At 36.4% G+C, this 15,771-nt stretch overlaps 1 protein-coding gene and 1 long non-coding RNA gene across 2 annotated transcripts; both read left to right on the top strand.

Moving 5' to 3' along the window:
• The first annotated feature begins 2,438 nt into the window (after positions 1–2,438).
• Positions 2,439–4,268, top strand: LOC137186801 (uncharacterized). Its single transcript, XM_067595839.1, has 3 exons — positions 2,439–2,782; positions 2,870–3,010; positions 3,239–4,268. Exons 1-3 carry the CDS (start codon positions 2,479–2,481, stop codon positions 3,406–3,408), a joined length of 615 nt encoding a protein of 204 aa, XP_067451940.1. The 5' UTR covers positions 2,439–2,478; the 3' UTR covers positions 3,409–4,268.
• A 9,589-nt stretch (positions 4,269–13,857) lies between these two features.
• On the top strand, positions 13,858–15,359 carry LOC137186800 (uncharacterized). The gene is made up of 3 exons (XR_010929114.1): positions 13,858–14,138; positions 14,226–14,680; positions 15,202–15,359. It is a non-coding gene; the product is annotated as an uncharacterized lncRNA (long non-coding RNA).
• The last annotated feature ends 412 nt before the right edge of the window (positions 15,360–15,771 follow it).

Genomic DNA, 15,771 nt, shown 5'->3' with positions numbered 1-15,771 from the left:
ATGTGTAATAGTCTCCTCAGCCAAGAGGGAAAAAATATGTGCATATATGAACATCGGTAATCGGCAAAAATGACAGTCAAAAAGTAATCGTGTTAAATAACGTGATCTCAATATTGAACAAAATAATCATGATTATGATTTTTGCCATAATCGAGCACCCCTAAAAACAACATAAATTGTGATTTACATACACACACACACACACACACACACACACACACACACACACACACACAAAGAGTTTAAAATATGTATGTGATAAATTGTAAATATGTATGTAATGAATTGTTTTCTTTAAGAAACTGTCACTTGAACATTTTCCGATGTGCTCCTAAAGTTATATGTGGGCTCCTAATTTTTTTCATTTAGGAGCACATGTACTCCTTGAAAAAAAGTAAGGACTGAACACTGCTGTCAGATGTGTAGAAACACTAAGTAACTGGAGTGTGGCACAGTCCAAGGGCTTCTGTCACAGGCATGTAGATGTTTTCAGACCTGGGCTGACAGGTCTTACTTAACTCATCCCCCCCCATTCTCTCTCTCTCCCTCTCAGGAGAATGTCACTCTTTTTGTGAAATATCCTCATAAATCCCATGACTTTGGCCAAATCCTTCATTAATAATCACATTTTTTTGTAGGAAATTTTGTCGCTAATCCATTGATACAGGTTTCAAAGTGGTTAGACTTATAGTTTAGACATGAGAACCATTTGTTTGACACAAAGTCCATGCCTAGAGATTGCCTCCCCATTTGTTTACATTGTAAGGTGTGATGTGGCACTACAACTTTCAGGGCTTATTATATCTAAACCATTCAAGTTATTACAAAGTTTTTAATAACTTTTGTTCAGCACAGTGTGATAAGTCATGTATCAAGTGTGATTAAGGGGTCAAATTAAGGTTTGAAGTGGCGTAATAATAAAGAAAGTATAAGAAGAAGAAGAAGAAAGAAACAAACACACAATAGGGTCTTTGCCCCGTTGGGGCTCAGGCCCTAATTAGGGCTGCAAGCAGCGTTGAACGGGCCCTCGCGCCTCTGTGCACGTCGCGCCCCGGTGCAGTTGAAGGGCTTCTGTGACGGGCATGTAGATGTCTTCAGACCCGGGCCGTTTTCATTTTGCCCGCTGTTGGGGCTGCTTTACTGAAATTTTGTAGGGGGCGCTATTCCTCCAGTTTGCATCACTGATGGAATATTGTCATGTACACGTGTTCAGGCCGGGAGTCTTATCAAACATGTAAAGTTTGGTACAGACTGGAGCATTTACAATAAAGTTCTAGCAACTTCCTCTGTCATGGCGAAACAGTAAATCTCAACAGTGTGAGAATGAGAATTTTCTGCAAGAATTTTCTTGTGTGTGTGGCGGATTAATAAAGAAAGAATAATAAGAAAGAAACAAACACACGAAATATAACATACTTTAAGGATGTAAGGACTTCTTCACCTCAGATATAGGTAAAAAAACAAATACACTTATGATTCTTATACTAACATTATTTTATTGGAAACACCATAGAAATTACTGTGAGTTGAACTTCCAACATATGATTTGGTATCTTTGGAAAACTTCAGATATAAAGATGTGTAGGGGTGGAGGAAAACACAGCATGACTTTGTAATGACCAAGTGAGGTTAATTAGTAAAGCTAGATTAAACCAAATGCCTAAATGTACTACAGTGACACATTGACATGTAATGCTAACTGTGCTCTGAGAGAGACAGAGTTGTTTCTGTTTTAAAACATGAATATTTTCAACTGCATAAAACATTGTCACAGTTGTTAATTTAGTAGAAATGGAATGACCTCAACTGTGTTAACATTTTCTTCACTGTATTTTTCTATATTTCCAGGAATTAAAACCCACTGTGATGGCAGACAGAATGAAACTCAGTGTTATGGAGCTCTGGGAGGAACTGTGGTGCTTCAGCTGATGGACAGCGCCTTAGAAATATTTAAATACCAATGGAAAAAAAACAAAACCTTAACAATACTTGATGGGAGAAAGGATAAGATTGTGTCTAATCTGATGAAGGACAGATCCGTCTTTACTCCCAGTAATGGAACATTTAGGATAAATGACCTGATCAGGACTGATGGTGCTGAATATACCCTTGAAATCTTTGATTCAAATGGACGGAAATCAGAACAGTGGACTCTTCAGTTGTCTATTCAAGGTAAATAACTACTTTTGCTATTATTAATCTTATAATTTCATTTGTATTATTCACAATAAACCAACAGCTATGTAATTTGAATTATAGATTCAAAATTCAAAATACAAATGATTTTGGAAAATGAAACTAGGTAAATACACACAAATACACATACTACTACACAAATACTATTTCCACATTTGTAAACAAACATTTCACATGAAATACTCAATGTGCCACTGACACATACTGTAACTATAGCATTACATGTACTGAAGCATTTAATTCTGTACTTCTGTATATGAATTTACATTGTAAACACTGAATATGTTTAAGGCCACATTAAGAAGTCATCTGAGTGTGTTTCTCTCAGCTCCTGTGTCCTCTGTCCTGCTGGACTCTGAGTGTTTGTCCCAGGGAGAGATGAGGGTGTCCTGCTCCTCTGAGGGAGGGGACAGTCCTCAGTACAGCTGGACTCTGGATGGACACACACTGACAGACGCTCAGCTCCTCTCTGGAAATAATGAGACCAACAACATCACTCTGAAACAAGACGTCTTAGGACTACTGGTCTGCTCTGTCAGGAATCACGTCAGTAATGTCTCGAAAGAAGAGAAGATATCTACGTGTGGTGAGACAGAACATAACTAGAAATAAACTTGATAATTGATGATTACACTGTACATTAGTCACAGTTGATCTATTTGTTTGTCCGTAGGCTTCATATTCATCAACTGCACCTTACCCGATGGGACAAACATATCACAGTGGGTGTTTTCAGCCAATAACACTCTGTGTGTTGATCCAACAACAACCCTTACCATGATTGTGATCACAGACACTATGGCCTCCAATGTGGGTAAGGAGACTGGCATCACAGTGTCAATTAAACCCCCAAATCAAGCTGTGACAAACTTTAGCAGAGATGACCCATGGTACATTAGTAAGTGAAAATTAACTAACATTATTTTGTCCATTAAACCCTCCACTCTCATCACACTCACCAATACCATCTGTAGTACTTTCATAACTTTGCTGCCACAGTGCAAACTTGACATGTGATTTTTGTGTCTCTGTATCTGAACAGATAACTCGCTGCTTGTAAGTGTTTTGCGAGCAGTTGTGGCACTTTCTCTATTGGGTGGGATTGCCATCTATTTTGCTTGGAAGAAGAAGAAATACAACAAAGCTGAAACCTCCACCACACAACGAATAAAGGTCCATCCAGAGAACTCCTTCGAAATGGTTGAATTGTGAAGTTCTGCATCTGAACGTTAACTTTGTGAAACCATCAGGATGGTTTTCACCTTCTGCAGTGATTGGTCATGTGTCTTCATAGGTATCAAAATGACAGGATTTACTGTGAAATCTCTCTCCTGTTTTTATTCTTTACAAAACTTCTTCTGCCACTGTGTTCACAGCCCAGAAGCTCGCTGTGAGTACCTTTACAAAAAAGTCTTAGTCAGTGTTTCCTGCATTTATCACAGTGCAAAAGATGGACTCAGTGCATCCTTTATACAGATTTAAAAAGTAAACAGACCTGTTGTGAAATCAGTGTACTGCTGCCTTTAGAGAGTGGTAAAGCCTACAGATCCCCACGGCTCTGCCTGTGATCATAGAACAGAGAAGACATTACAGTTGATACTGTCTGTTGATAATGTACAAAACTGTTTTCTTTCATTACTGCTGAAGTGAATTACAGTTACAATCAAACACACTTATATGTCTAAATGTGCTGAAAGTGTCAATTTATGTTAAAGGAAAATGTCACATTGTGAATAGAGCTTACATTTTTATTTTATTACTGAAACTAATTTTGATGCTATTTGGAAATTATTGTACTGTAGATTTCCATATCCTGACTGTCCAGCTAAAACCTTGTATCTCCAAATTTGGTGATTTTCTTACTTCTTAAATTAAACCAATTTAAACACACTGGATTATTGACATATGCACTGTCAGAAGTTGATGTTTTGTTGATACATGGTTTTAACGTTTGTATAGGTATGTTGAATTTAGTTGCTACATACATTGAAAAAAATGTGATTTTGTATTCAAAGCTTTTTATTGACAAATGCGTTTGTATTAAAGCCCAAAAAGTGAATCTACAAAATATAAAATGCTGGCAAGTGAACATATATGACTGAAGTGTTTGCCTTAGAAAAAAGTGACATCATTTATGTTTTTGTTTGTTTCTATCCAATCAGTATTTAAAATATAAGAATGATTTGCTCTCATATTTACAACCATTACTGATGTAAACAAACCTTCAGAAGCATTAAACTGTAAGAGCTTTAACATAGTTGCTTTCTAGTGCTGTTATATAATTAGATATTAAAAATGTAATCAGTTTAATCAGTTTTGTGTTTGAAATGTGGATGAGCTGCCCTTTTGTTGACATTTTTATTACAGATTGTACCTTTAATGCCTGCTGAGAACTGAATAAACCCTCCAGTCTCATCACTAGTATAAGTAGGTGTGAGGTTTCCCTCTGCTGGTTTACAGAGGCATCACCATTATTTATGGATAGGTCTGTATTCATAAAACTCTGCTGAGACCAGCAAAAATAGATCAAATATTTACATGCTTCACTTTAAGGTAAAATAATGATCAATAGAGCATACTGAGCAATACATTACTCTACATCATAGAGTTACGATACTTTACTGAAACTCTCTGACCTTCTAATATTGGTTGTACAATACCTCATCTACTACTGAGCATATTATATTTAAATAACACCAGTTTTGTATGCATCTAAATCATCCATTATTTTATGAAATTTAAAATCCACCCACACTCTCGCCCTGACCAAAACAATAAACATTGGAATTAATTCTTGACCTGCCCTGTTTTCAAATTTCATTTTTCTGCCTTTACATATTGCAAGTTTTTTCCTGTCCTACTATCTAATTATGAAGTCTTCACTTTGATGCATTTAAATTTTTTTGTAATCTGCTCAAAAAATGAAAGCAGTTTTTGACCATTTTACACTAAAACTTTTAAAAAATACTTTCAAGTACCTCAAACAAATTCACAAGTCTGTTGCACTCAGTAAAACAAAGACAGATGGTTTCAGTTAATCTTCAAAAGGAGTGAGACCGCAGGATTAATAACAGATATGAAAGCATTGACAGAAACAGCACCATGTAAAATTGTCCATTGTAAATCACCTGATCTTTGTTCAAAGGTGCTTTATAGAAAACCCTCCACACTGGTTTAACGCAGTCAACTACAACCAATGTCTCCCTCCACACAGTGTCTACTCTTCCATTTCATTTTTTTTGTTTAAAACTTTCACATAACATTTACATAGTATTTTACACTTCACTGTATACAAGTTTAAATTTTCTGTATATTTTGTATTGAATAATGTCCCTCCTAATCCACTGAGTCCCAAGGAAAAACTAAGCTCAGGAAAAGGGTCATCTTCATCCAGATATTCAAACCCATCGTGGCAGTCCCGCAACAAAATCCGTTCTTCTACGGTCTTCTGCACCGCATATTTAAAATATTCTCAATTTGACAGACAGATCTCTGTCCTAAAACAGACGCCATTGTCCGTGCATTGCCCAGATTAAGTCCTGCTGCATTTACAATATGCCAAAGAGTGATGTTTCCATTGGAACGCAATATATGAGTGAGTCCAGGCGTGGTGTTGTCCTGCACATCCAGCCTGGCTCTGTTTATGAGAGGTTCCTCTAGAAGCCAGTGCAGAAGAATCTGCATGCTCTGCTCTCCCTTATACCTTCTCTATTCCACCTTTCCAGTTTTTTATCCATTGCTGTTTCATCACCTAGATGCACACCAAGGTATAAAGAACCACCTATTTTCCCATGTTAAACCCCCTGGCAGTTTAGGAAGACCTTTTACCCATCTACCAAGTGCTAAGGCCTCATTTCCATCCAATTTACTTTTGCAGCAGATATTTTTCCAAAATTATTGACAATTTCTTCCAATATTTCATTTCCCCCCCTACAACATCATCTGCAAAGGCCCATAATACATCATTTTTACTACAATCAGATTAAATCAAATTTTCAATACAAGACCGTATTTTGTACAACATGAGTTCAATGGAGAGTGCATATAACATGCCAGAGAGAGCACAGCCCTGCCGTATCCCTCCTTTTACTTTAAAATGTGCTCTCAATCCTTCATTGACTTTCCATACACTGTCAATATCTTGGTACAACACTCTGATCATGGCAATAAGACCTGGGCTGAGACCAAAACACTCCAGACTTTTATGAGTGCTCGACCCGATCGAAAGCCTTTTTCTTGGTCTAGAGAAATTATACCAAACTCTAAGTCCAATGAACCAGAGATGTCTCAAATCCTCTTTCAGTGTGAAGGAGGGGTGTTTTCTTTTCTTCCACTGACTGCATCACACATATGAAGGCTCTCTGTCATGTTGGAGGTTAAAAGAAAAGTGACACCTAGAACCACTTCCTTTTTCTCTCTCCGCCTATAAAAAGATGAATAGAAACGACACTCTGCTTGGTCAAAGTTCCCACACGTTCTCCTCTAAAGCCGATCACACACAGGACTGTATTTCAGGCTGTTCAGTGTAGGATGTTCATGTTTTCTATTCAATAAAGTAGAGAAGTTTGTCTGAAAGCTGCTGACTGGTTCAACAGAGGCTGAACAGTGAGGAGACATGGAAGCTGTGGTTGGACTGTTGGTGATGCTGCTCAGCGTCTCTCATGGTGAGCTGTTTCACTATTTGACATATTAATATTGAATTTATTGTTATGTGAGTAACATGTTGTGCAACTGTGACATTTTATTAAGTAGGATCAAGTATAGTGAGTAGTTCTTCAGTGACGTGTTATGCAGCTCAAAAGATCAAAATGAATAAAAAGTTGTTTCATAGAGTAAAAGAACATTCAGAGATTAAATTCCACATCAGTGTGCATGTACAGAAAATATTAGTTAGTATCCACTACAGATGAATGTATTACATTATACTTTAAGGATGTAAGGATTTCTTCTCTTCAGATATTTCATTTTTCTCCCGTTCTTTACGTTTTTTTTCTGACGTAAAAAAACAAATACATTTATGATTCTTATACCAACGTTATTTTATTGGAAACACCATAGTAATTACTGTGAGTTGAATTTCCAACATATGATTTGGTATCTTTGGAAAACTTCAGATATAAAGATGTGTAGGGGTGGAGGAAAACACAGCATGACTTTGTAATGACCAAGTGAGGTTAATTAGTAAAGCTAGATTAAACCAAATGCCTAAATGTACTACAGTGACATATTGACATGTAATGCTAACTGTGCTCTGAGAGAGACAGAGTTGTTTCTGTTTTAAAACATGAATATCTGCACCTGCATAACACATTGTCACAGTTGTTAATTTAGTAGAAATGCAATGACCTCAACTGTGATAACATTTCCTTCACTGTATTTTTCTATATTTCCAGGTATTGAAACCCACTGTGATGGCAGACAGAATAAAACTCAGTGTTATGGAGCTCTGGGAGGAACTGTGGTGCTCCAGCTGATGGACAGCGCCTCAGACATATTTAGATACAAATGGTATAAAAACAAAACTTTAACAATACTTGATGGGAGAAAGGATAAGATTGTGACTAATCTGATGAAGGACAGATCCGTCTTTACTCCCAGTAATGGAACATTTAGGATAAATAACCTGAACAGGACTGATGGTGCTGAATATACCCTTCAAATCTTTGATTCAAATGGACGGGAATCAGAACAGCGGACTCTTCAGTTGTCTATTCAAGGTAAATAACTACTTTTGCTATTATTAATCTTATAATTTCATTTCTATTATTCACAATAAACCAACAGCTACATAATTTGAATTGTAGATTCAAAATTCAAAATACAAATGATTTTGGAAAATGAAACCAGGTAAATACACACAAATACACATACTACTACACAAATACTATTTCTACATTTGTAAACAAACATTTCACATGAAATATTCAATGTGCCACTGACACATACTGTAACTATAGCATTACATGTACTGAAGCATTTAATTCTGTACTTCTGTATATGAATTTACATTGTAAACACTGAATATGTTTAAGGCCACATTAAAAAGTCATGTGAGTGTGTTTCTCTCAGCTCCTGTGTCCTCTGTCCTGCTGGACTCTGAGTGTCTGTCCCAGGGAGAGATGAGGGTGTCCTGCTCCTCTGAGGGAGGGGACAGTCCTCAGTACAGCTGGACTCTGGATGGACACACACTGACAGACGCTCAGCTCCTCTCTGGAAAGAGACCAACAACATCACTCTGAAACAAGACGTCTCAGGACTACTGGTCTGCTCTGTCAGGAATCACGTCAGTAATGTCTCAAAAGGAGAGAAGATATCTATGTGTGGTGAGACATTTTGCAAATGTAACATAAAAATGTAATATAGTTATTAATTTCCTGCACATCCTTCACTATACCATTTATTGTATTTATTATACTGATTATACTTATGGGATTCTTATTTATTGTTATTTATTGTGCAGTGTTAAAATTTATGTACAAATGTATTTATTAACTATTATTATATATTATTAACTATATTTACTGTATTTATTGTATTTATTATACTAATTATATTTATTGGATTCTTATTTATTGTTATTTATTGCACACTGTTAAAAGTTTATGTACAAATGTATTCATTAACTTTTATTAACTGTATTAATTGTATTTATTAGGGACCGAGACTACTGTAAAACAATTGTTTTTCGTGTGTTTCTTTCTTTCTTTCTTTCTTTTTTATTATGCCACTTAAACCGAACAAACGCCATCTCCTCTGAGGGCGTTAATGGTATCGGCTTCAAACTTTAATAGATGACTTATGACACTATGCTGAAAAAAAGTTTGAAACTTTTTAAAACTTTGTAATAACTTGAACGGTTTGGATTTGATAAGCCCTGAAAGTTGTAGTGCCACATCACCCTTACAATGTAAACCAATGGGGAGGCAATCTATGGGCATGAACTTTGTGTCAAACAGAGGCTTCTGACATCTAAACTATAAGTCTGACCACTTTCAAACCTGTATCAATGGATTCTCAATGAAATTTCCTACTAAAAAATATAATTTTTAATGTAAGATTTGGCCATAGTCATGGGATTTATGAGGAGATTTCACAAGGAGCGTACTCTAAAATCCTCCTCTCCAACTGCTCCTGGTGATGTCACTCCCTCAGTGCTGTGAAACATTCCGCAATACACACTCGTTATAAAATCACAGGAGGAGCAAGAAAAGACTTTAAAACTCACACTCTAATATCTCAAAAACAGTAAAAGATAGAAAACACATGTAAATTCAAGATTTGTAGGTCAAAGTCTCGTGACTCAGTTAAAGTTCAAATGAAGTTTGTATCTAAAACTATGTGGAAGCAGTAAATGTTCAAAAAGGTGTGGGTTCGCTCACACTCTCCATTCAAATATATGAGTATTTTTCTGTGTCCAGCTGCAGTTACTTATTGTCTCTACACACCTGACAGTACACATGTCAATCAAACTTTGACCAGGTCATGTGGGTTAAAAGTCTTTCCTTTTCTAGAAATAGACTTGATGAAAATGAGGAAATTAATTTATTTTACACACAAACTCATCAAGACTTTTCAATTTACTAATTGAAATTCAAGTGAATGGACCCAAAACTTGCATAATTTTGATGCCACAGGTGTGAGCAAGACAGACATGTCTCACCCTGCAGAAAATTCTCATCCTGTCAATCAAACTTTCAAAATATAAGCACACCAAACTTGTAAGAAATATCCCTCATTTTTAAAAAGCATAATGATCTGATCCCGACGGGCCAGAGTTCGAGGTCCCGACCAACGCTGCTTTAATATTTTTGTTTGTTTCTGTCTGATCAGAATTTAAAATATACAAGTTTTGTGTTTGAAATGTAGGTGAGCTGCCCTTTTATTGACATTTTTATTACAGATTGTACCTTTAATGCCTGCTGAGAACTGAATAAACCCTCCAGTCTCATCACTAGCATAAGTAGGTGTGAGGTTTCCCTCTGCTGGTTTACAGAGGCATCACCGTTATTTATGGATAGGTCTGTATTCATAAAACTCTGCTGAGACCAGCAAAAATAGATCAGAGGAGAGAGAGAGAGAGAGGATCCTTAATTTTCTTATGAAGCTTTTAAGTTGAACTGAATATTATTCTCTATCATTCAGATACAATATATGTCTTGCACTTTACATATATTGCACTATGCCTTTTTCATGACTGGAGACTTCATTGTCTTCACCTGAATTTAAAATACAGTTTGCTGATTTTTCATGAGCTCAACTTGCTGTTGTAATAATGACCTGTCAGTGGGTTCAAATTTGACTTGTTATAATTGATTTAGAGATGAGAATAATGAGCCACAATATATCGTATAAATGCTTATTTTGTCACAATGATGAGACAGAGAGACGACAAGTTTTACGGTATCACTTGGACATAATATTATGTAGCATTAATAGCATTTTAGAAAAGTCAGCTGTCAGTCTCAAATCCTCTTTCTGTGTGAAGGAGGGATGTTTTATCTTCATCCACTGAGTCCATCACACATATGAAGGCTGTCTGTCATGTTGGAGGTTAAAAGAAAAGTGACACCTAGAACCACTTCCTTTTTGTCTCTCTGTCTATAAAAAGATGAATAGAAACGACACTCTGCTTGGTCAAAGTTCCCACACTTTCTCCTCTGAAGCCAATTACACACAGGACTGTATTTCAGGCTGTTCAGTGTAGGATGTTCATGTTTTCTATTCAATAAAGTAGAGAAGTTTGTCTGAAAGCTGCTGACTGGGTCAACAGAGGCTGAACAGTGAGGAGACATGGAAGCTGTGGTTGGACTGTTGGTGATGCTGCTCGGAGTCTCTCATGATGAGCTGTTTCACCATCTGACATGTTAGTATTGGATTTGATATTGTGCAAAAAGATGTTTTGTTTTAAATTAGAAATCATTATTGATGATTATATGCAGCCACAAGATCACTTTTAGTCAATAAGTAAAGTTTGACATCATCCTAACTGATGCAGCTTAAATACTGTTCCAGGCTAGAAAACAGCTTTGACCAAATAAATACTTTTTACAAACAAGAATCAACTGACAACTAGGATTTCAGGGATTAGTGTCACATGCATAGCCTGTTCATTAGTGAGTATGTGATATTGATACTATTAGTGATAGTTTAGAGCTGCGACTGACTGCCAGTAAATGGTTTGATGTTGCGACAATCTGAAAGCTTCCTGTGGGTTGAATTTATAATCAAAGGTGGTGGAGCAAGTAAATGCTAATGAAATTTTTGAAAGTGAGATCCAAATCACTGAATTTTGCAAATATCAGTTGAGAGCACAAAATTAATTAAATTTAATTTGAACAGTGGAAACTCTCTCACTTACTGTAGATCATTTGGTTAGATGATTGTTCTGTTTGTTCATTATGAGCCACCGTACCTGTAGAAGTGTTTATGGCTAAGCCAATCAACACACTCTATGCTCCGTTGAGGGCAGTCTTGCATGTAGGCTCTCTGTTCATATGATTTGTTTTTTTTAGTCTTAATAAACCAGTGGCTTGTTCCAAGTTAGTGTGATCACTGGTTCACACAAAAAATGGACTAATTTCTCCACTAATCAAAGATCATAACTGACTAAATGATCATAATCAAATCTTAAGAAACCTGGAGATATACAATATCTTTTGTATTCTCACTGAATCTGTGAGGAAGAATGAAAACATCTCACAGTGCTGCTGAGTAATAATTATCACAATGACTCCAGAAATATAGTTTTACTGTATTTGCTTGTATGGGAAGTGCGACTTTTAGTTTGTGCATATAAGGAAATATTTAGTGGTCACATATCTGTGTACAGACCCATTTCCTGTCTGAGTTCTGTGAGCTGTTTTACATTTAAAACATAATAGGTCAAACCACTGAGTCCGTCACACATATGAGTGACACCGAGAACCACCTCCTTTTTGTCTCTTCGTCTATAAAAAGATGAATAGAAGCAACACTCTGCTTGGTCAAAGTTTCCGCATGTTCTCCTCTGAAGCCAATCACATACAGGACTGTAGTTCAGGCTGTTCAGCGTAGGATGTTCATGTTTTCTATTCAATAAAATAGAGAAGTTTGTCTGAAAGCTGCTGACTGCGTCAACAGAGGCTGAACAGTGAGGAGACATGGAAGCTGTGGTTGGACTGTTGGTGATGCTGCTCGGAGTCTCTCACGGTGAGCTGTTTCACTGTTTGACACATTAATATTGATTCAACATTATGTGAATAACATGTTGTGCAACTATGACTTTTTATGCAGCTATAGGATCAAGTATGATCACTTTTATAGATTAATCCAGTTCTAAAAATCAATTGAGAAATGCAGCAGTTTGAAACGGATGTTTCTGTTTTTCTTCGGTCTATCAGGTTTTTAAAAAATGTCACAAAAAGTTGTTTCTTAGAGCAATAGCAAATCTGAAGATCAGTTCCACATCCATGTGCATGTACAGTAAAAATTACAGTTATTATCTACCACAGATGAATCTATTAAATTAAAGTTTTAGGATGAACGCACTTCTTCCCTGAGAGTTCAGGAAAATGAAACTAAAAACAAACAATAAAACACTCAATTATATCATGCTTATACTAACAGTATGTTATTTTAATTGGAATCATCATAGAAATTACTGAGAGTTTAATTATCATTTTATACAAATTCCCACCAAATATATAATTTAGTAATTTTGGAGAAGTTCAGATCTCCAAAATAAAGTTCTGTAGATGTGGAAAAACACAGCATGAGTTTGTAATGAATGTATGAGATTAATTTACTAAAACTAGAAAAATATAAATGACAAAATGTACTACAGTGAAATATTACTATATTACAGGTCCGTGTAATGTTAACTGTGCTCTGAGAGAGACAGAGTTGTTTCTGTTTTAAAACATGAATATTTGCACCTGCATAAAACATTGTCACAGTTGTTAATTTAGTAGAAATGCAATGACCTCAACTGTGATAACATTTTCTTCACTGTATTTTTCTATATTTCCAGGTATTGAAACCCACTGTGATGGCAGACAGAATAAAACTCAGTGTTATGGAGCTCTGGGAGGAACTGTGGTGCTCCAGCTGATGGACAACGCCTCAGAAATATTTAGATACGAATGGTATAAAAAAAAAACCTTAAAAATACTTGATGGGAGAAAGGATAAGATTGTGTATAATCTGATGAAGTACAGATCCTTCTTTACTCCCAGTAATGGAACATTTAGGATAAATAACCTGAACAGGACTGATGGTGCTGAATATATCCTTGAAATCTTTGATTCAAATGGACGGGAATCAGAACAGCGGACTCTTCAGTTGTCTATTCAAGGTAAATAACTACTTTTGCTATTATTAATCTTATAATTTCATTTCTATTATTCACAATAAACCAACAGCTACATAAATTGAATTGTAGATTCAAAATTCAAAATACAAATGATTTCGGAAGATGAAAGTAGGTAAATACACACAAATACACATACTACTACACAAATACTATTTCCACATTTGTAAACAAACATTTCACATGAAATACTCAATGTGCCACTGACACATACTGTAACTATAGCATTACATGTACTGAAGCATTTAATTCTGTACTTCTGTATATGAATTTACATTGTAAACACTGAATGTGTTTATGGCCACATTAAAAAGTCATGTGACTGTGTTTCTCTCAGCTCCTGTGTCCTCTGTCCTGCTGGACTCTGAGTGTCTGTCCCAGGGAGAGATGAGGGTGTCCTGCTCCTCTGAGGGAGGGGACAGTCCTCAGTACAGCTGGACTCTGGATGGACACACACTGACAGACGCTCAGCTCCTCTCTGGAAATAATGAGACCAACAACATCACTCTGAAACAAGACGTCCCAGGACTACTGGTCTGCTCTGTCAGGAATCACGTCAGTAATGTCTCGAAAGAAGAGAAGATATCTACGTGTGGTGAGACAGAACATAACTAGAAATCATCTTGATAATTGATGATTACACTGTACATTAGTCACAGTTGATCTATTTGTTTGTCCGTAGGCTTCATATTCATCAACTGCACCTTACCCGATGGGACAAACATATCACAGTGGGTGTTTTCAGCCAATAACACTCTGTGTGTTGATCCAACAACAACCCCTAACATCATCACAGGTAAGGAGATAAACCCTCCATTAATATCACACTTTACAATCAAACTGTGACCAACAGCAGTGATGACTCATGGTACATTTACATTAGTAAGTGAAAACTAACTCTGCTGCAGTGGATTCATTCATGTCATTTTCTCTTTTCTTCCCATGTATGTCTGCATGAAAACACCTTTCATCAAGAACATGTTTACTGAAAGATCTGTGTTTCTCTTGTGTCTTTTATTACTAAAACAGGTCATTTTCCAGTACTGGCTGGTGTCCTCTCAGTGCTGGTAATTCTGTTAATAGTCGGGGTGGCAGTCGTCTGTTGTCACAAGAAAAAGCAAAACAACAAACCTAAAGGTACAAAGTTTCTTTTTTCATTACTGCATTAAAAGATGATTGTTTTTTGTCCACTCATAGATTAAAGGAATAGTTTGACATTTTGGGACACTAATTAGCTTTCTTTCTCAGAGTTAGAGGAGAAGATCGATACCACTCTTATATGTTTGTTAAATGTGAAGCTAGCAGCCGGTTAGCTTAGCTTAGCACAAAGACTGGAAACAGGGGGATACAGCTAGCCTGGCTCCATATGAAGGTATAAAAATCTGCCTACCAGCACCTCTAAAGTTCAGTAATTCATGTTATATCTTGTTAATTAATGAACTTTAGACTTTTTGCAGACTAGCTGTTTCCGGTGTTTGTGCTAAGCTAACCATCTCCTGGCTATCGCTTCATATTTAATGTACAAACAGGAGAGTGCTATTAGTTTTTTCAGGTCTACTGCCCAAAATGTCAAAGAATTTCTTTAACAATCCGCTGTTATCACTGAGTATGTGTAGTCATGCAGTGTTCAATGTGTTCCTCCTTCCACTCTACAGAAGAAGAAGAAGATGACCAAGAATTGACCTGTGCTGATGTCAAGATCGTGCAGCGGCAGGGGAGGCAGATGCATCAGACGGCAGAGATGGAGATGGAGTGCGGCCAAGTCAACTTTTCAGGGCGACCTTGGAAAACTGTTTAACCATCAGAAGATGAATCTGTGTACGCTAAGGTCCATAAAAGCAGGTGATACGCAGTGTTCAGCATTTTTACATTATTATATAAAAACTTCTTAGAAAATGTCTTTCATGAATTAGACCAAATTTAATTTAATCTAATTTAGCGTTAGTTTTGTTCATTTCAGTGTTGTTCTTCTTCATTGCTGTTATTCTTCATCACATTTTATTTCTTTATTAAAATGCTTTTTAACTTCGGTTGAGTTTTACTAACTAGTGTGTGCTATTTTCTTCTTCTTCTTCTTCTTCTTTGAATTTAAAATGACATTATGTACTTTAATTTGACCTGAGCAGTTTTGCTGTTTACTTGTTGTGGGTTTAATCAAAGATAGAGGTTACATGATTGGTTTGGTGTGAGAGTTTGGGGTTAAAGGTCGACAGCCATGACATGCCATT

This window comes from Thunnus thynnus, chromosome 7 (assembly GCF_963924715.1).
Source record: "Thunnus thynnus chromosome 7, fThuThy2.1, whole genome shotgun sequence".
Taxonomy (NCBI): domain Eukaryota; kingdom Metazoa; phylum Chordata; class Actinopteri; order Scombriformes; family Scombridae; genus Thunnus; species Thunnus thynnus.
This window is presented reverse-complemented; position numbering and strand designations above follow the sequence as displayed.

Bases quoted from the DNA above. Each gene is read 5' to 3' on its own strand.
- LOC137186801 (XM_067595839.1), top strand. From the start codon at position 2,479: ATGTTTAAGGCCACATTAAGAAGTCATCTGAGTGTGTTTCTCTCAGCT. The intron at 2,783-2,869 runs GTGAGACAGAAC...GTTTGTCCGTAG, and splicing joins AGAGAAGATATCTACGTGTG to GCTTCATATTCATCAACTGC. The intron at 3,011-3,238 runs GTAAGGAGACTG...GTATCTGAACAG, and splicing joins CACTATGGCCTCCAATGTGG to ATAACTCGCTGCTTGTAAGT.